At 46.0% G+C, this 20,773-nt stretch overlaps 1 protein-coding gene and 1 pseudogene across 4 annotated transcripts in view; both read right to left on the reverse strand.

Moving 5' to 3' along the window:
* LOC147010030 (uncharacterized) overlaps positions 1-17,354 on the reverse strand; it is a 42,659-nt gene extending 25,305 nt beyond the window's left edge. Inside the window, exon 1 of one of the 4 annotated variants that reach the window (XM_085861088.1) lies at positions 16,939-17,348. In XM_085861088.1, the coding sequence (XP_085717214.1) occupies positions 16,939-17,110 (172 nt within the window). In that variant the 5' untranslated portion in view covers positions 17,111-17,348. Of the gene's footprint in view, positions 1-16,938 lie in introns of all 4 variants that reach the window. The other 3 variants (XM_085861089.1, XM_085861087.1, XM_085861086.1) reach the window with 3 other exon arrangements.
* On the reverse strand, positions 903-2,663 carry LOC147010032 (uncharacterized; annotated as a pseudogene).
* Positions 17,355-20,773: the final 3,419 nt, after the last annotated feature.

Below are 20,773 nucleotides of genomic sequence, written 5' to 3' on the forward strand. Positions count from 1 at the left end.
CTTGGCACTGAACCTACCGTGCTCTCCTGGCACTGAACCTACCGTGCTCTCCTGGCACTGAACCCTACGGTGCTCTCCTGGCACCTCTGACAGCCTTCACCTGCCAGGAACTCCCAAAGCCCAGCTGCCCTATTTCCCGACTCACCAACTTCCCATACCATGTCACACTACCAACCAGTATCCCCATACCTTGGCCTGCACCTATCCCTCGCAGTCCGCCTGCACAATAGAACAGCAGCCAGAATCCATGCAAAATCCTCGTCCCCCTAACCTCCACCAACCTGGTAAGAAGACTCCTACCGACAGGGTACGTTGTTCGCACTCACTCTCCTCATTTGCACAATCACGCCATTCACCCAAACTCTTTAGTCATTCATTCCACAGTGCCGCACACCCAGCCCACAACACCATCCAACACCTTTCACGTTGATGTGAAAACAAAAACACACCAATCCCTCGGATCCCACTTGGTCATCAAATTTAACTGGTACACTTTTTCATCAAACCCCAATCAATTTGTCTCTACGTCCGTCGTCTGTTGGCCTCCTCCATACTGCCCTTATCGTTTATTTCCAACAATTTAAATGAGACATCAAAATCTCTTTATCAGTCCCATGGAACCTCTGCATGGTTCTAACCAGGCATTTCAATCCTTCCTAAAACAAGCCACCCTTTGTCATCCACTTGTTTCAGGTGTGTCTAATGCTCTGACTGTAATGTCTCCACCACTTTTTTTTTTAAATAATCACCCAAATCTACTCGTGCCACTCTTATGCCTTCTGTCATCTCTCAATTTGCAATCACTTTCGGTACAATTTCCAATCAAAATCTTCACATTCCCATATGACCTGCTTCTTTGGCTCATTGGAAGGGGAGTGAGGGAATGAATCCCTCATAACCCATTACATGAGCCCGCCACCTTTCCGCTACGGCTCAAGGGGGTCACGCCTAAACGGGGGCTGTGATCTACCTCCTCCTCTTCTCCAGGGTTCGCGGAAGTCAGGCAAACCCCAATCGGTGGAACGCCCTCCCCCTCTTCTCCAGGGTTCACGGAAGTCAGGTAAATCCCAATCGGTGGAATTGCCTCCCCCTCTTCTCCAGGGTTCATGGAAATCAGGGAAACCCCAATCGGTGGAATGGCCTCCCCCTCTTCTCCATAACTACCTGAAGACAGATAAATCCCATTCAGCTATCCAAACCACTCGTGTGCTCAGAAAGGTCTGAAGACCAAGTGACACATGCCAGTGCCACCTGCCACTCATCTGCACTCTACCCCAAAGTTCCTGTGAGGCTGATAGAGAAATTAAAATCCAATTTCTCAATTGGATTGCTAAAATCTAATCTAAAACTGCTCCTGGATGCAGCACCACCAACTCTGTAAGAACCCATGCGGAGCTGTCCATTATGGTTTCCGTCCCCTGGCTCAAGTTCTGTCCTGGTGGCATTTCTATTTCCCCTTGCACCTCTAACCTATTTCCTACGTCACCACTCATTCCATGCTCAGGACTCCCACACACAGCAGGCTGCACACATTCCAGGGTTATGTGTTAACATTCCACACCTTCAACCTTGCCTGTGAACTGACCAACTGCCTCGCAGTCCAGGGCTACATTCTCGACCGCCTGGTGAATACCCACACACACTTCGGCCTCAGCAGCACATACCGGTGCTGTAGTCTGGACTGTGGGCTCACAGCATTCGTTCACAGGCACTCCACACACACCTTCAGGGATCACGCATACGTGCACCCCATCGGACAGAGTCTCTTCATTAACATAAAATTCAATTTCTACCTTAAGCTCATCGTCCGCACCATGTATGCATGTACCCACGTACCTGCTTCGTTCCAGAGTCACCTCTGTCCGGTCGCTTCTCTCCAGCAGGTTGCTCATCATCGGTTCACCATACTCCTCTGGGGCTGTCAGCTCCACATGCTGGACCTGCTCAAAATGTATTTCATTCGTCAACAACCCCGTATGCTCCCTCAATGTCTCCATCACCAGGGTTTGCTCTGATTGTGGTGTCATCCGACGAGTGATGTCAATCAAGTTCCGCACCACTAACATTACTCCCTGTGGTGATATCACACATCCCACATTATTGTGCTGTTCTACTTCCTGGCTCCATTTTCCTTCCCATTTGAGTCGTTCTTCCTCTCCGAGCCTTTTTAGTTGTTCGTTATCTTTCCGGAGTTTTTCCATCTCCGTGGACTCCAACTTTGCTCTCTCCTTGAGTTGGTCAATTTCAAATTTGTTTTCTTTTTGTTTTCTATCCCACCGTCTCTCATGTTCTTCATTCTCCAATCTCATAATTTCCTTCAATTGGCTGATTTCCCTTTCCTGCTTCATTCCTTGTTCTTTTTGTTTCTTATCCCACTGTCTCTCTTCTTCCTCATTCTCCAATCTCGTCGTTTCCTTCAATTGGCTGATTTCCTTTTCCTGTTCCATTCGTTGTTCTTTCTCTATCTCCTAGTCGTCCAACCTTGCTTTTTCCTTTAGTTGTTAAATTTCAAATCCATGTTCTTTTTGTTTTCTATCCCACTGTCTCTCTTGTTCTTCCTTCTCCAATCTTGTCGTTTCCTTCAATTGGCTGATTTCCCTTTCCTGCTTCATTCCTTGTTCTTTTTGTTTCTTATCCCACTGTCTCTCTTGTTCTTCATTCATTCATCTTGTCTCTCTCTCTCTCTCTCTCTCTCTCTCTCTCTCTCTCTCGCTCTCTCTCTCTCTCTCTCTCTCTCTCTCTCTCTCTCTCTGTCTCTCTCTCTCTATCTTATTCTGCCCTTGAGGTTCCTCGGTCTAACCCTTGCTCTCTGGGTCTTAAGGCGTTTCCTGGGTAACCTCACTGGGGTCTGAAGCCGCCATGTTTTTTGGCCTGCTCAACCATGCCTTGAGTTGGAACAGGCCGCAACGATTTCTTAACGATAAAGTTGTTTTCACTTTTCTCACTCATATTATCGAATGCCTGTTCACCAGAGCTACGGATCGCTGGGTACATTGCAATGCTTATAAACATCCGGAGACGTCAGAATTTGTGGCTTGACATTTCGGGCATCTCCGGGAGGTGTACGATTAATGAGCTGCTAATCGCATGCCAAACTAGCCGTTTCTTAACTGTTTCGTTGGAGTGCTTACTTTAGTGCTCAAGCCACTTGGAGAGCACTCTCCAAGCTGCTTGGTTGATCGTTTTGGTAAAAGTGTCCATGCTCTCAAGGGAACATCGATTAGATAGACGTACGTTCCGCCTGTGTTGGGCCCTGCGGTTGGTGTCTCGAGAGGTGTCTCATCCGCTGAAAATATACAATTTTATTTTTGCCGGACATCACTTTTTTAACCTTTTGTGCAATCTAATATAATCCACCCCTCACTTCAACTTCGATACATATTTAACAAGAGCCGCGTCATAAAGGTTTTGTCTTCAGCAGAAGAACAAGAAGAAGAAGAACAAGAAGAAGAACAACGCGGAGCTCTCTTAGAGCCAGCGTTCGCAACGCGACGCGGCGAAAAACATAAAACAAAACATTGTAAAAACATTTTAAAAACAATAAGGTCCATCCGACTACGTGTTTGCCATGATCTGGTTGTGAAGGCATAAAGCATAGATCGACATTTTGTGTTCTGTGCCTTGATACATTTTTCAATTGAATTTTGCTAATTTCCCACTTGAATTCCTCTTTCAAAGAACTCTGTTTAAAGGTAAATCTTTGTGTTTGTCATTTTTATGTATTTTATGCACATGTATGTATATAAACTGTATTACCATAACGGAAGTGTGTGTACGTGTGTACGTGCAAGTTGCTGCTGTTGCCTGCTATCTTCACATGTGGGTGAGTTTCAAGAGGTGAAACAGAGACCTGCCAGGTCTCAAAGTGTGTGTGTGTGTGTGTGTGTGTGTGTGTGTGTGTGTGTGTGTGCCTACATATGGGGTTTCAGAATGTGGAATTGAGTCCTCCCAGGGCGGGCTCAAAGTATCCACCTCCATTTCGGTAAGGCCTAAGTCACATTTGCCACGGCGGCCGTGGGGTCTCCAAAATCTACGGCCACTAGCAATTATACAGCGGCCGCAGTATTTCCACGGTCACACAATTTAGCAGTCACATATGTTTTTATTCTTCGGGAAACCGCACAGCGTATTTAGAAATTGTGGAGACCGAAAACGTGGGGTTGCCATACGGTCTTTGATTCGATGTCGCACGGTGACCTTAAGGGGGCCCTGCGGCAGCCATAGAATTTTCAAGGCAGACGCAAGGTAGCCTCAAGGTGCCCGCAAGGCGACTGCAGGGGGGCCCTAAAGCGAACATGCGGCCAGACGGACGGTAACGAGTGGGTTCATTTAAAAAAAAAAAAAAAAAATTTTACCATTTTTTTTTTCAGCTTGTCGAATTGCTACGGCGAACGTAGAAATGAAAAAAAGTTATAACTCTGCGTTATAATTCCACTGCGACCCCTACGGCCTGTAAAAGATAGCCAAACAGCGTAGGGCCACCCTGAGGCCACCACAGAAACTCTGCAGCCGCCGCACGTTTCTGTCAATTCAGAGGGCGTATGGCCGCCGTATCCTCACCGTAGAGCAAATGTGACTTAGGCCTTAGGGCCCTGTCACACCTTGACGATTTAGCCAACGTATGCCTGACGTGTGCAAAATTGGGCTAAAACGTGGCACACGTCGACGTATGCCAGCGTACTACAACGTATGCCAGCGTGCTCTTAACGTATACAAAACTTACCCATAACGTATTCAACGTGTGCCAGCTTGGTTCGGCAAATTTTTCATACGTTGGCATACGCTGGCTAAAACGTCAAGGTGTGACAGCGGCTTCACACTTCGATGTCTAGTGCGGTTATGATTTGAATCGTCGAGCCGCAGCCTATGAATAGCATTCGCCACGTGATCGTCGGCGATACGCTACCGCGCTATGCATAAGTTAGACTATCGTTGGGCATAGGTTGTGAACGCCGACAACACGCTCAGCATTCGTTGGTATAAGTTATCTATATGTGATTAAAACGTTCTGTGTACGTTACTAATACGTTATGCATACGTCCAACACGTTATTATACGCCCAAAAAAAAGAAAAACATCAATAGTTCAGCGTACGCCAGCGTTTTACATACATTTTTATACGTTGCCAGACGCTGGCTAAAACATCAAGGTGTGACAGCGGCTTTAGGGATCACGATTCACAGACCAAGCTGAAGTTTTCTGTTTTCAAAGTTTTGTGCCTCGGGCTCTCTTCAGGATCATTATTGAGCCCAGGACGGCTTCAAACTGTAATTTGTTTGTAGTAATATTCCCAGGGGTGGTATTTAATATCTCTGTGAGGTTCTTCTTCATCATTTCGATGAGTTCTTCTTCATCATGCCCGTGAGGTTCTTAGTCATCACTGGCACAACTTTGGCATTCCTCAGCTTCCAGGATCTTTTCACTTCATGCTTGAAGTCTTAGTATTCGGTCATTTTCTTGATTTCTGCATCGTTAGTCCAAAATCACCGGTATATACACCTCAATTGGCAATGCCTTCTCTTTATTTTGCACCTAAGTATGATATCTGGTCACAATGCTTTGTTTTCGATGTTCACACCCGATGGGATCTTAAGGTCATACGTGAGAAAACTTCAATGTTTTCAGTGATTGCTTTTGGTTCATTTTCCCACAAATTATCTGGAATTGGAATATCAAAGTTTTTGCAAATGTGCCAGCAGATTACTTTACAAACCGTGTTGTGTTGTTTGTTGTGTGTACAGCTGTTTGGACACGTTTTTTTTTTCTTTTTTCATGTTCGGTCATTAAGCGTCTCATATCATTCTCTTTGCTAACCCCAACTCCAACCCTCACCTGTCTTTTTTTTTTCCTCCTCTCCCCCACCCTTTTCTATCACTCTGTCCCCCTTCTTCATCCTCTCTGCCTCCCCTTCCCACTCTCCCCCCCCCCCATTTATTGACCCATCAGCGAAGTGACAGATTGTATTTGCTAGTATATACATATATACATATATATGTCACCTGTGAATATATAGATGTGGGTGGGTCTTTATTTTTATATTGACTTTTTGACGTTTGCATGTGTAACATGCTTGGGAGCCTCATTGGTCTGCATTGCTGTCTACGCTATCGCTGATGATTCGCCAATTAGTGATGAAACCAGTCCGGTAGCTGAGGTGATGTGCAGCATTGGGATTCTCACGTGTGTCCTATGTGTGAACATCTTTATAGTTGTTGAGGAACTCTGGACTCTGGGAAGGGTTCAAAACAGTGTAGCACTTACCTTGTGTATGTCTTCTTGGGTTGTTTTACGCAGCTTCTTCGGCTTGAGGAGTGTGGGAAGGGTCAATTATTTATATAATCTTAGCCACCTGGGTTTAGTTGATCAGGTGAGAGCTGATTGGCTATTCCCTCCATTCAAAGGTGAGAGATGTGGGTGGGTCATTATATATATATATATATATATATATATATATATATATATATATATATATATATATATATATATATATATATATATCTCTTCTTCTTTCGGCTCGCTCCCGTTAGAGGTCGCCACAGCGGATCAACCGTCTCCATTTCGCTCTATCCTCCACATCTTCCATTGACACTCCAACCACCCGCATGTCCGCCCTCACCGTATCCATGAACCTCTTCTTTGGCCTTCCTCTTCTCCTCCTGCCTGGCGGCTCCATCTTCAACATCCTTTTCCCGATATACTCCTCTTCCCTCCTGAGCACATGTCCAAACCATCTCAATCTCGCCTCTCTCACTTTGTCTCCAAACCGTCCTACCTGCGCTGTCCCTCTAATATACTCATTCCTTATCCTGTCCATCCTCGTCACTCCCAACGAGAATCGCAGCATCTTTAACTCTGCTACCTCCAGCTCCGCTTCCTGTCTTTTTGTTAGTGCAACTGCCTCCAAACCATACAACATAGCTGGTCTCACTACCGTCTTATATACTTTCCCCTTCACTCTTGCAGCTACCTTTATGTCACAAATCACTCCTGAAACTCTTCTCCACCCACTCCATCCTGCCTGCACTCTCTTTTTCACTTCTCTCCCACACTCTCCGTTACTTTGGACAGTTGATCCCAAGTATTTAAAACCCATCCACCTTCCCCACCTCAACTCCTTGCAACCGCACCATACCACCACCCTCCCTCTCATTTACGCACATGTACTCCGTCTTGCTCCGACTGACTACTATCATTCCCCTTTTCTCCAGTGTGTACCTCCACCTCTCGAAGGCTCGCCTCAGCCTGCTCCCTACTCTCCCGACAGATCATGATGTCATCCGCGAACATCATAGTCAATGGGGACTCCAGTCTGATCTTGTCCGTCAACCTGTCCATCACCATTGCAAACAGGAAAGGGCTCAGAGTCGATCCTTGGTGCAATCCCACTTTTACCTTAAACCGGTCCGTCATTCCTACCACACACCTCACCGCTGTCACACTGTCCTCATACATATCCTGCACGATCCTCACATACTTCTCCACCACTCCCGACTTCCTCATACAATGCCATAACTCCTCTCTTGGCACCCTATCATAAGCTTTCTCGAAATCCACAAACACACAATGTAACTCCTTCTGGCCTTCCTTATACTTCTCCATCAACATTCTCAAAGCAAACATCGCATCAGTGGTGCTCTTTCCTGGCATAAACCCATATTGATCGTCACCTCTCCTCTCAACCCAGCTTCCACAACTCTTTCGCACAACTTCATGGTGTGGCTTAACAACTTTATCCCTCTGTAATTTCCACAGCTCTGCACATCACCCTTATTCTTGAAATTCGGAACCAGTACACTTAATCTCCACTCCTCTGGCATCTTCTCACTTTCCAAGACTTTATTAAACAATCCGGTTAACAACCCCACTGCCATCTCTCCAAAGCACTTCCATACCTCCACTGGTATACCATCTGGGCCAACCGCCTTTCCACTTTTCATCTTCTTCATAGCAGTCCTCACTTCATCCTTACTGATCCACCCCACTTCCAGATTCACTATCTCAACCTCTTCCAACCTTCTCTCTCTCATTTTCTTCATTCATCAGCTACTCAAAGTACTCCATCCACCTTCTCAACACACTCTCCTCGCTCGTCAGCACATTCCCATTTGCGTCCTTTATCACCCTAACCTGCAGCACATCCTTCCCAGCTCGGTCCCTCTGTCTTGCCAATCGGTATAAATTCTTTTCCCCTTCTTTTGTATCCAACTTTGTAATCTTCCTTCAGGATTACCCTGACACCATTTCTCCTCCCATCCACACCATGGTAGAACAGTTTGAAACCACCTCCAATGCTCCTAGCCTTACTCCCCATCCACTTGGTCTCTTGTACACACAGTATGTCCACCTTTCTTCTCTCCATCATATCAGCCAACTCTCGCCCTTTGCCAGTCATCGTCCCAACATTCAGAGTTCCAACTCTCACCTGCACACTTCTACCCTTCCCCCTCTCCCACTGCCTTCGGACTTGCCTTCCCCGTCTCCTTCTCCTCCTTCGCCCAGCAGTAGCACAATTTCCACCGGTACCCTGCTGACCACCGGTACCGGTGGCGGTCGTTGGTAACCCGGGCCTCGACCAATCCGGTATGGAAATTCGTTTTGTTGTCCGCATAATGATTTGGCATAGGTTTTTACGTCGGATGCCCTTCCTCACGCAACCCTGGTCGCCTCTTACGACACACAGGGATATGGTACACCTATTCTAACCGGGGCATACACCGGGCCGAGTACAACTGGTACTCATTTCGCCGACCTCGGAAGGATGGTAGACTGAGTCAACCCCCTGGTGTTTTCCACATAAACATATATATATATATATATATATATATATATATATATATATATATATATATATATATATATATATATTGTTGTGGTTGACGAAATTCGCAAACCACCATTCAGGTCCCTTAGGTGAGATATCTCTGTAAGTATATGTGTAGTTAGGCCCAAACCCGTTGTTTAGAGGGAATAAATGTCATTCATGCGGGCTGCAACCCTTTTAGATAGCCGTTTTTCTTTTACTATCTTTATTTTGGACCAGCCGCCATTACTACCACCACCAACCACGTCTCAACAGCCATCACACAACAACCACCAACCACAACGCCGCTTCACAACAACAGCCACGACCTTTACCGTCACAACTCGCCACCATCGCATCACCACCATTCTTGCGCCACTTGTGGGCACCGATACTGGACTCGTGCAGGGCGCGCACCGAGCAGCGTGTTCAGAAACATCACAGACTTTCCGAAGAAAACGGATCAAAAACGACTCATGCCCACTTCTGTTCCGTCCTATCGGTGAGCGTGGGGCGATTTGGCCCCGCCTCCAGGGCGTTGGAGTGTAGTCGCTATATGCAAATTCATGGATCAAAAAGCATTCACGCCCACTTTTCCTCGGTCCAATGGGGAGCCAGTTAGAGGTGAAGGGTCGGAGGTAAAGGGTCGAGGCCACGGGGGATATAAACGGCTGCGTTCGTCAGTCAAGGCAATTCGCAGTTGGGAGTTCGCGGAGCCAGTGAAGAGTTGGGACGAGTCAAGAGAGGAGACGGAGAGGGCGATCGGACGAAGCTGTGGAGAGGCGGCGGCGGCGAAGGCGGTTGAGGGGGTGCTCGCGTCGGATTCGGGGAACTGCGGAGGGAGAGGCCGGCGGCGCGACCGAGGTCGTGGTGGAGACGCTCGTCGCGGGACCCGAGACAGGGAGATATCCTCCTTTCCCCCGAGCATCAACAACCCCCTCCTGTTTCCCCCCCACGCTGAGATAGTGCGACAAGGGGGCCCCTTTCCCACCCCCTACCAGACACTGTCCGCGAGGCCCGCGGAGTTGGGGCGCCACCGCCACTTTGCGTCTCATCATCAGACGGGTAGGCCCGACGCGGTCTCGGCCCCAGGCCCGCCTCATCCTTGAGGGTGGTCCTTTTCTTTTGCTTTGGGTATATGTGTTGTCGGCGCCGTCTGTGAAGTAAAATTGTATAAGTGTTGCCGTGTGCTCGGTAGTCGGATAGCTCTGCATTGTCTTCTTCTTTTATATTTGCTTTTTGTGTAATATTGTGTGTTTCTTCTCCTTTTACATTTGCTTTTGGTGTAATTGTATATGTGTGCTTTCCGTGTGCCATCGCGAAATAAATGTGAATTATGTTGAACTGTTTTCCCGTTTTGCTTCGTCTTTTCCTCTATTGAATCTCCATCTTACTTCACGTAAAGGGTTGGTCGTGGGCTAAAACGCCCGATAATTAATCGAACCGTCGAGGCCGACGATAACACCGCTCGGTTATCCCGATAGTACGGGACGGGTCGCTTAAAGTGGCCCGTGTCCGAAGTCGACCTGCGGCGAGGTGCGATCGCCTGGTCTACCCTCCGTGTGGGTACTTAGGAAGGTCGAATTTGGCGAGCAACCCTATCCCATGCGGGGGGCCGATTGGCACGATCGTGGTAAGGCCGAAAGGTCCACCCGTGACTAGTTCCCGGCGTTAGTCCGAGAGGGTCACGACTGGATTGTCCGTCCGGTGGGCGACGTGCCGCGATTCGAGTTACGTGGCCGTTCGCACGCCGGCGGGCGCGAATCCGCAACAATATATATATATATATATATATATATATATATATATATATATATACACAATATACATACATATATACATATATATTAATTCAGTGTCCCGACGGGGCTTGAACTCACGACCTTTTGAGTCCCAAGCCACTGCCCAAACCACTGCGCCAACACCAGGCTTTCTATTATATATATATATATATATATATATATATATATATATATATATATATATATATATATATATATATATATATATATATATATATATATATATATATATACATACATACATACATACATACATACATACATACATACACACAGCAGCATCCCGACATTTGCGGAGGATACGTTCCGGGAACTACGAATGTGGGAGCATTGTTTCAGTGGGAAATGGGGGGGGGGGATAGGTTCCGGGGATTTCCCGACCCTCGAACAATCTGTGAATGTCGGGGTGAAATCCACGAGTGTTTTGTCTTAAATCTATTAACTTGTGTAAAAAGTCTTAAAAGTTGATATTACTCCCTGGTCGAGTGGCTGGAAGAGGGAGGTGGTGTTCGGTGGCAGGAACATGACCTCAACATTCGCGTGAGCACCGTTCAGGTCCGTGGCATGGCCAGGAGCATCTTGAATGAAAGGTTCTTTCCTGCCAGGTACCTCTCGATCTGAGGAACGAAACGGTTATGGAACCAGTCCATAAAAAGTTCAGACATCACCCACGCCTTCCTGTTCGCCCTCCAGTACACGGGCAGCGCCTGCTTGTTTTTGTTCTTCAGCGCACGCTGGTTCAGGGAACATTATGGGTAGAACATCCCCTTCGGCGTTTGCGCAGAGAAGGGGGGATACCAGTTCTTTGTGGCCTTGAAACCGGCTGCTTTGCTCTCGGACGGTGAGATGAACGTTCTGGTCAGCATCTTTTTCCAAAAGAAGCCGGTCTCATCAGCATTAAAGATCTGCTCCGGCAGGTACCCCTTCTCCTTGATGAAGCTCGCGAGTTCTGCAGGGAATGCCTTGGCCACGTAGTGGTCTGCGGAAGCATGCTCCCCTACGAGCCTGATGTGCAAATTATATCGTGCCTTGAAGCGGTGGAAGCACGCTGTAAATGGGCTGGAATTGCCAGTTGTGGTACCCACCGCACTCATGCTTACACCACCCGTGCCAGAGAGATGGCCGTGCAGTAGCTTTGCCTTCTCCCATATCAGTGGTCCACTTAAAGCCATACCCTGAGTGCTTTCCTCAATTCTTGGGTGCCATTTTCGAAGAATGAATGGAGCAAGAGGAAACAAACAGGTCAGAGCAAAGGGACGAGAATGATGGCGATCCAGAACGCAGTGAGTGGTCTGCACATTGTTTGTGGGGAATTTTTACGGGTAATGCTGTATTTGGCGGCTGATAATAGATGTATTGAGTGATGCCATTGTGTAATTAGTCCATCTGTAGCTAGCTGCTAATTACACAAATAGATATGCTGAACGTTTCCGTTCTTTAACTCAAAGGACATGATGTCTTTCCTATCAGCAGGCAGATTATGCTGAGAGTTTTTAAAATGTAACAGCTCAGATAGTGCTGTTTGTATCAAGATGGTGCTGTTTGTATCAAGATGGTGATTTACACTAAGATGCACTGAATGTTTCCATTGCATACTGTCCAGATGTGGCAACCTGGTAATTAATGGATACATCAAAAGATGCTGTTAGTCATTCTGTAAGGAACGCACAGGGGATGGCATCACGGGGAATGAGGTGTTACACTGGTGAGACATCCTATGAAAATGTTTATCCCGCAAAGCTACAATACACGTTGAGGAAGCAGGACATGTTCGCGGCTCATGGAAGATATGTTTTTTGAGTACGTGCATCCAGCTGCTTTGTGCGTGGCTCATGGAAGATACGTTTTAGAACTGTATTATACTCACGGCTCGTGAAAAAAGAAAAAAAAAACCCGTGAAAATCACAAATACGCAAGGCAATTTCCCGTGAATGTAGGAGCATGTTGCAAATCATCAACCGCGAATACACGGACCCCACGAATGTCGGAGTCTGGGTGCATATAGTAACAGGCTAACAGCAATGATCACCGTAGAACATATAATGGAAAGAAAGCTTTTAAAAACAACAACCTCCGAGCCCCCCCCCCCCCGACCATGCATTCGTGCAGACAAAGTTAATTGTGCTGTGCAATTGTTGGTCCAAATGTCCCAGTGATTGCATTTCATTTATTTTACATCATATAAATTAATGTGACCACTTATTCTTCTCAGCAACGTCGCCTCGACACTGTGGTAACATTAAAACATGATTTTGATGTCAGCAAATTTTTCCCCAATCAGTCACAACTTTAAACACAAACATGAAACAAATACTAAATTTTATAATTCCGCAGTTTTATCACGTCACTAAACTGTAGTTTCCCTTTTAATAATGTCACAAAAGGATAAACTGATGTAGGAACATATCTAAAAACGTTATCAACAAGTATAAGCCTTGTGAGATCTTGTTATTAAGAATAGTTATTACAGAAATGAAACATATAGGAATTAAACTCATGTGTACATCAAATTCAACATTAAATATTAAACTTTAATGTGCAATTAAAGGAGAAAGTACAGTACTTTGCATTTCATCTCAAGAGTCTTTTAAAGTGCTATATAGTCAACGAAAGCAACATTTTGGTTAATATGACAAATGTCAGACAAATGCGTTGACCATTAGTACCATAAAATAGCAAATAACGGCTTTCGAAGGACTTTAAAAAACAAACAAAAAACATAATAATAAATAAACTTAGAAACGAGTGCTCCATTACTATGTACCACTTTAATAAACCACACACATTACATAATTATTGAAAATATATATTATGTATGTGAACATGTCATATCTTAAAAAAATGAGGACATAAATATGATCTTACATGTGAGTTTCAATAAAGATGTTGGCGTTTGACATAAATGTGGCCAAAACAAAATTCAAAATGCAGAAAACTCTACATAGAGAACTCTAACTGCAGTTTTCCAGATCCAAGTTTGAAAAATGTGTTTTTAAAATATAAACTAACATTGCAACAAACATCTTAGGTTACTTTTTGTCAAGTCAAGCAATCCCAACCATATTTAGATGATTCGGTAGCTGATTTTAGCCTGAAATTGTGTTTGTAACCTTGCTTGTCTGCTCCATATTTTTGCTCCAACTCATTCATTTTTTTTGTTGTTGTTGGATTTGACATTCTGACCAGTTTCTGTGATACAGCAATCCCCTGCACAACGTGGCATGGTTTTTTTTTTTAAGCAACATAAATTAATTACCCAAACCCTTATTTTTACTCTAATCCCTTCAGGTTTGGGCATATTTGACATTCTGACCACTTTCTGTACTCACAGCAATCCCTTCATCCTGTTATGTGATTGTTTTTTTCTCAAAAAATAAAAAATATGAAAAACCATAATAGTAACCCGAACAGCTCGGAAACTGATGTAGGTTTGATTCCCGACTGTGGTATTGGGAGTTGCATGAATTTTAATGTATGCATGATGAGCCAGAACTGACGAGGCGGAACTGAGAGTGACATCAGCGGGCTGTCGAAGAGTGGAGGAGGTGAGAGCCGCCATTAAACGATTGAGCCAAAGGATTTAGTTGTTGGCTGATTTTATTACACAACACCAACTGCTATGGCACTCAGATTTTAACACATCCTCAGGGTAGCACTTGCAGTTAAGCATACCAAATTTTGAGGTTCTCTGGAACATCAGTTGGAGTTATTTGCATTTTCCTCTGCACAGGATAGTTGAATTCTGTCCGTTAATCTTTTATAATCACCTTCTTCACGGTTGCATGGCACCGGCGTTTTTGCGGGAAACCAATTAGGCCTGTTTACTGTATATGCAGGTTCTCGTTGATGTGCACTAAAAGTTTTACTGGGCAGTGAAACACATTTACAGGGGGTGGTGCGTGGTAATAATTAGTTCGGCATTATGATTAAGGAAATTGTTTGTATAAACCCCTAAGTAAGCCTCTACCATGGGCGCAGGAAGACTTGGCAAGAGAGGAAGAGAGGGGCAGAACTATGAACGCCTCTGGGCAGAGTTTGCCTGGTGTTGGCTTATTGGTTCGGGTGGTGGGCGTGGGATGCGAGGGTCCTGAGTTGAAATCCCACTCAGCTGTTGAATTAATACCAGGTGGAGTTGACTCTGCCTGTCATCCTTCCAAGGTCGGCAAAACGAGTGCACACTTGCTGGTATCCTGTGTCGGAGTGGCAACCGGTTCAGGATTATGCCCAATCGCCAAGGAGAATGGTTAGGCAGCACCAACATTCTGCACAGAGTCTGGTCCCAATGGATGGATGGATGGGGTGGAGTGATAGACGCCTTCAAGGGCGAAGCGTTGCCTGGGGAGAAAAGGGAGGAGCTGACAAGGGCAGGGAGGGATTGTGCGAGTCAGAGGAGGAGGAGGAGGAGTTCTGAGGAGACCTGGAAAAATCTCTGCAGACTGCAGACCTGGATAAAATCACAAGCTGGTCAAACACTGGGAACATATCTTTGAATCCTGACAAATCTCACACCCTCACAATGACTCTCCGAAAAAACCATCTGGAAACCACCCCATCTACTTTCTCAACAATCTCTTCAACAAGTCCTTCCATTCAAGCTTTTGGGCCAAACTATCTGCCACGATCTTTCCAAGGAAAGCCACATCCCCAAGCTGGCCTCCAAAGCCAGTCAACAACTGGGCATCCTACGTCATGCAAAATCCTTTATTGGCACAGCTGAGCATGTAATCACTCACAAAGCTTTCATCCTGATGGAGTACTGCTCTCTCCTCTGGGGTGGTGCTCCCACTTCACATCGAGCTCGACTTCATGCTGTGGTAAACAAGGCTTTTAGGATCATTGGTATATCCAACGATGAAGCCTTATTTGGGTCTCTCACCAGAGGCAGGACGGTGGTCTTTCTGTCTTCTACCATCTCCTCTCTGGTCTTGCCCCCCTGCTCTGTCTGCGATCTGTGCCCCTTATATTTCCGCAGTGCGCTAAGGTCAGGTCAGGTCAGGTCAGGTCTGGGAGCGTGCGCTGGAGCAGCAAGTCGCTGCATCCACTTTCTGTCGGTACACCAGGGACCTCCATCTGGCCATCTCCCAGGCAGATGCCTGGCCAATTCCCATCTCCTTGTGATGCTGATCAACTTGCTGCAACCACGAGGCAGATGGTCAGCCATTGACCTCCTCCACTCAAGAGGCTCCCTCACTGAGAGAATATGGTGAGCAGAATCAGGGTCAGGAAAACGAGCCACATGCCCATACAGCTGCAGCTCACCCTCACGGACTACGCAGGTAGCAAATCTCATTTGAGTCTCTCTCAGCAACCGCTCGTTGGACACAAAGTCCGACCAGTGATAGCCAAGAATTCTCCGAAGAGACCTGGTACCAAAGGAATTAAGTCTCCATCTCAGATACCTCGTCAGAATCCAAATCTCACTGGAGAGCAAGACTGGAAGCATGAAGGACCTGAAGACTCGGACTTTCATTCTCCTGCACAGGTACCGACAGCGCCACACCCCAGGATCCAGTGAATCCTTGACTCCCCAGGCCCGACCCAGATGTATATTGACCTCTGGCTCACAGCCAGCAGAGGCATATCACCACCAAGGTAACTGAATCTCTCCGTGACCAAAACATCCTCACCACAAACAAGTGCAGACAAGACAGCAGCATCCAAGATGTCATTGAAAGCCTGGATCTTAGTTTTGACCAAGGAAACTGGTAATCCCAGGGGCTCCGACTCCTCATTCAGTATCTCAAGGGTCCTCAAAAGGATATCCACAGTATTTTGCATCAACTAAATTCTGCCCTCCTTGCTCCTTTACTGGCAGAGTCCTTGGGAATGGGAATGTCAGGATGTGGTGAAGAAGTTGTTTTATTCGTGAATATCCATCGTGGACACGTCTGTATTAGTTGGGGTATCTGATCAGATCAGCCTTTGATATTGATACAAATCACAGAAAACTCGTTATAGAATTGATGAAGAAGAAGGTGGAGCTGGAGATGGACAAGAGGGAATGTTTGGGATCGAGGATTGTGGAGAGGAGAACTCGTCATGCTGACTCCACAAGGTGGGATTAATTGGGAATATTAAAATAGTGTTTGTACGTAGTACATAGATACACTGTGCACGATAATGTGTTCGTGTCCAATGGATTATATACATTTAAAATGTTATAATCATGGATCGTCGACAAATCAAAGTGAAATATTTAATTGGTTTAAGAATCTGCAGTTTCTGTGGAGAAAATGTTCTGAGGTAAATTAATCTCCCCCCACGTGGTTATTATTTAAAATCAACCTCCGTGAGTACGTCATAAATAGATATCTCTTGCACGAGAGAACCCCGTACCTGGTCCCTGGTTAGTCCCGTCCTCTCCAACACGAAGGTCGTGAACGTCCAGGATCCTGAACCCGGAGATCCCAGCAACCGCTCCCGGACTCCCTCTGTTCCCTCCATCACTTCCCGACTTGGTGTCCGAGGAGCTCGAATCGAGGGCGCAGCTCGACAGGTCTCTGTCCATGACCCTCAGCTCGAGGAAGCACCACGTTCTGTTCCACGTCCCGGTCTCACAGACACTCTCTCGGACAAGAACTCAGTCCGGATATCTTTGAGTGTCTGAACCACGTGATTGGATTTCACGGAAATTCAAACCGAGTTTAACGTTCCTGTGAATGACCGGAGTCACTCGAATGAAGATGAAACCCACGATTCTTGGTTTAGATTTTCATGTTAACTTGAGGAATATTATAATCAGTCCGATAGCGAGAAGGTTAAAGGGAGAATGGACAACTTCAGCTTACACGATACACACAGAGATGGCTGTGAACAACAATGTAAAGAAATCTGAACATCGACACTCAACAGGCCCATCCCCCCCTCAACCTCGTGCGGTGTATGAAGTGAGTCTGGCAAACTGAACAAAAGGTTCCATGTAACTCCTCAGCGAGCCATTGAGCGCGGGGAGAGAGAGAGAGATGTGGAAGCCCACCTCCCTCACCCCCCCCCCGAGGGCCCCCATAAGGATAACCAGCATCTCCCCAAAGATTACTGCATCATCTGCGAAATCAAGATCAGAATTATTGACCGAGGGTTCCGCATCTGCGATGTACAATGGAACAAGAAGGAGAGTCTTCACAGATAAGCTGACCAGACATTCAAAATGGTGGTGCAGCTTTGTGAGAAGATGATCCAGGAACGGGATGGCCGAAGCATTTTGTCCTCGTCCAATGATGAATTGGCCACAATATTCACCCTCAACGTTTGCGGACCACAGTTTCATGGCATGGAAACCTCAATTTTCATCTAAAATCCTCAATTTTCAAACAATTGACAGGATTTTAAGAGGATTTTTTTTGTTTCAGGTCGCGGAATTCAATCACCAATTATTTTGGAGGTCCACATAGGCCAAAAGGACGACATTGGCCGGATTTCTAAAATTGTCACTTTTCATCCGATTCACTTGAGATTTGAAGAGGAGTTGCACATTTGGTCATTGAATTCAACCACCAATTATTTTTGAGGTCAAATTTGTTTCATGGATTTTGCAAGTGACGTGCTCTGCACAACGTCTTGTTCTTGTTTATCACTGGAATCCGGATTTCGGCAATTACGTTGGTCGGTTGTGTGTCATTCTGTGTGTCTGTCTGTTTGTTTGTGTGTTTGTTTACCCTATAACAGTCACACCGTTTCAGCGATCATGACCAAAATGGATGCAGACGTCGGCCATGGACCAACTTCGACATTTGTCGTTTTTGGTGAATCTCGGTCAAAGGTCAAGGTCACCGAAAAACCGAAATTCTTATTTTCACAATAACGTCCGGTAAAATGGTCGTATTGACATCAAACCAAATCCAAAATGTGCACCTTCCAATTCTGCATCCAACCATGTGTCTCATTGGTGTGTTACACCAACACCCTTCTTAGCGGTCGGGGGTCGAATGTCAGGGGGGTCGGGTCAAAATTTCAAATTGTGATAAAAATGCCATTTCAAGTCCGATTGACTTCCAAGTTATGATCATGACCAAACTAAGTGCTATAACTCATTAAAACAGTTGCACTATCGACTTATATGAACCAAATTGATTTCCAGAGATTTTTTTTGTTTTTCAGAGATCGTGGAGATATCACAAAGTTATTCCGGCAATTCCTTGCTCAACGAGCAATTTCATTTTTTTCTTCATTCCCTTTTCTTTCCCATGGGAATTCTTCCAGAAGATCATACTCTCATGAACATATTTATCCCATCACGACTGCTGTTCCCATACACATCCTCTCGCCACTGGTTTCATAAATCCTATGGTGAGAGAGTTGTGACATCGAGTCACGACGTGCAGCGTCGTGTTGGGTTGACCTCTTTCATCACGTGGTGCTCCATCCCGTGACGTGGTGCTCCATCCCGTGACGTGGTGCTCCATCCCATGACGTGGTGCTGCCTTGGGTTATGCAGAATCATGCGACGTCGCATTGCCTGGCATCACGTGCCACAGCATCACAACACACGTGTAATGTATCAGGCAGGGAAAGTCGTTTGAGTGCTCCATCAATCTTTTAATGTGTCACTCGTCACAGGTTCAGGAAGTGGCGAGACATAATTTGTGAAGATGACAGGATCACAAGGCCGATACCAAACATGATCAAGGTGCCTCCGGACAACTCGACTGTCCTCGAGGTTGATCTTGTGGGGCAACACTCCCTCGTTTTTGTGAACCCTCCCTGGTAGCCAAGCCTTTCCGCGACGAAAGTTTTTCACAAACACCGGGTCCCTGATGTTTATAGAGCGCTGTACAGCATGTTTGTCATGATGAAGTCTCTCTTTCCACTGACTTTGAAACACGACTGACGCCATGTCTGGGCTTGGAGAATCCAGTCTTGTACACAAACGTCGTTTCATCAGCAGATCAGCTGGTGTCACCCCCGTTGTAGTGTGGGGAGTGATGCGGTGAGCAAAAATCAAACGTGATGGTCTGTTTTGAAGGTTTCCACCGTGTATCTTATTGAGACCAGACTTGATGAAACTCACGGAGCGTTCGGAGAGTCCATTTGAAGCTTGATGGTGTGGACTACAAACTTGTGAATTATACCATTCAGGCGAGTGAATTCGGTGCATTCAGAGCTTGAGAAACAGGTTCCATTGTCAGTGACTGTCATGCGTGGCAAACCATGAGTGGTAAAGCACTGGCACAGCCTCTCTGTGGTCGCATGTGAGGTTGTTGCATGTGTTACATCGGCATCGATCCATTGAGTTTGAGCATCTGTAACAATAAGAATCATAGGCCTTCGGCGGGTCCAGCATAATCAAGATGAATCCTCTGCCATGGTTCAGTGGGCCATTCCCAGGGGTGCAGTGGTGCCTTTGAAGGGGCATTTCGAATGCTTTGGCATGGATAACAATGTTTCACACACTGATCGATGTCAGCGTCAAGATGAGGCGACCAGACATAGTTCCATGCCAGCGATTTGATTTTTACAATACCTGGATGACAATCGTGAGGCTGATTCAAAATCTTTGTGTGCAACTTTGGGGGAATGACCACTCAGCATCCCCACAGCAAGCAGCCATTCTCGATACTTACTTCATTCTGCCTGGCCTTGTGAAAATACAATTCAGGGTCAGCATCACGTAGAAGGCCCAACCCTTGCCCAGTTGCATGAATGACCTTGGAAAGAAGTGGGTTACACCTGCCTGGTGTTGGTCCACATCTGGTTGGCATCGATTGGGTTGTCATTCAAAAATTTCATCAGAGATATCACGCTGCCAGGTGTCGGGGGGTCAAAACTGTGTCCAGAAGTGGTGAGCGACTCATGGAGTCTCCATTTGAAATTGTGGAGCCAAGTCTGTGCGTAATGTCGTAATTATAAGTCGAGAGCGAAAGTGAGCAAAGTTTGATCTGAGCCGGTGAGACCTCTGAGGTTGTTTTTGTTGGACCAAACAAACTAATTAGTGGTTTGTGGTCCATTAGACATCATTTTATGTGGCCCGCGAGAGCTTAAAAGGTGTATTAAAATAAGTCTATGCTGCTTTACAGTGTGCATTGACCATAAACTACATCGCCCACAATGCATTTCGATTATGTTACGCGCCAAGTGACCGCTTCTCGCCTCTAGATTGCAGTGTATCCACATCAGTGTCGGCGATTTTCCCAGCAAGTGGAATTGAGAAATATCTACTTTTGATCCCAAAATG

This window comes from Eptatretus burgeri, chromosome 17 (assembly GCF_056783735.1).
Source record: "Eptatretus burgeri isolate ZD-2024b chromosome 17, Ebu_testis_v1, whole genome shotgun sequence".
NCBI classification, from domain to species: domain Eukaryota; kingdom Metazoa; phylum Chordata; class Myxini; order Myxiniformes; family Myxinidae; genus Eptatretus; species Eptatretus burgeri.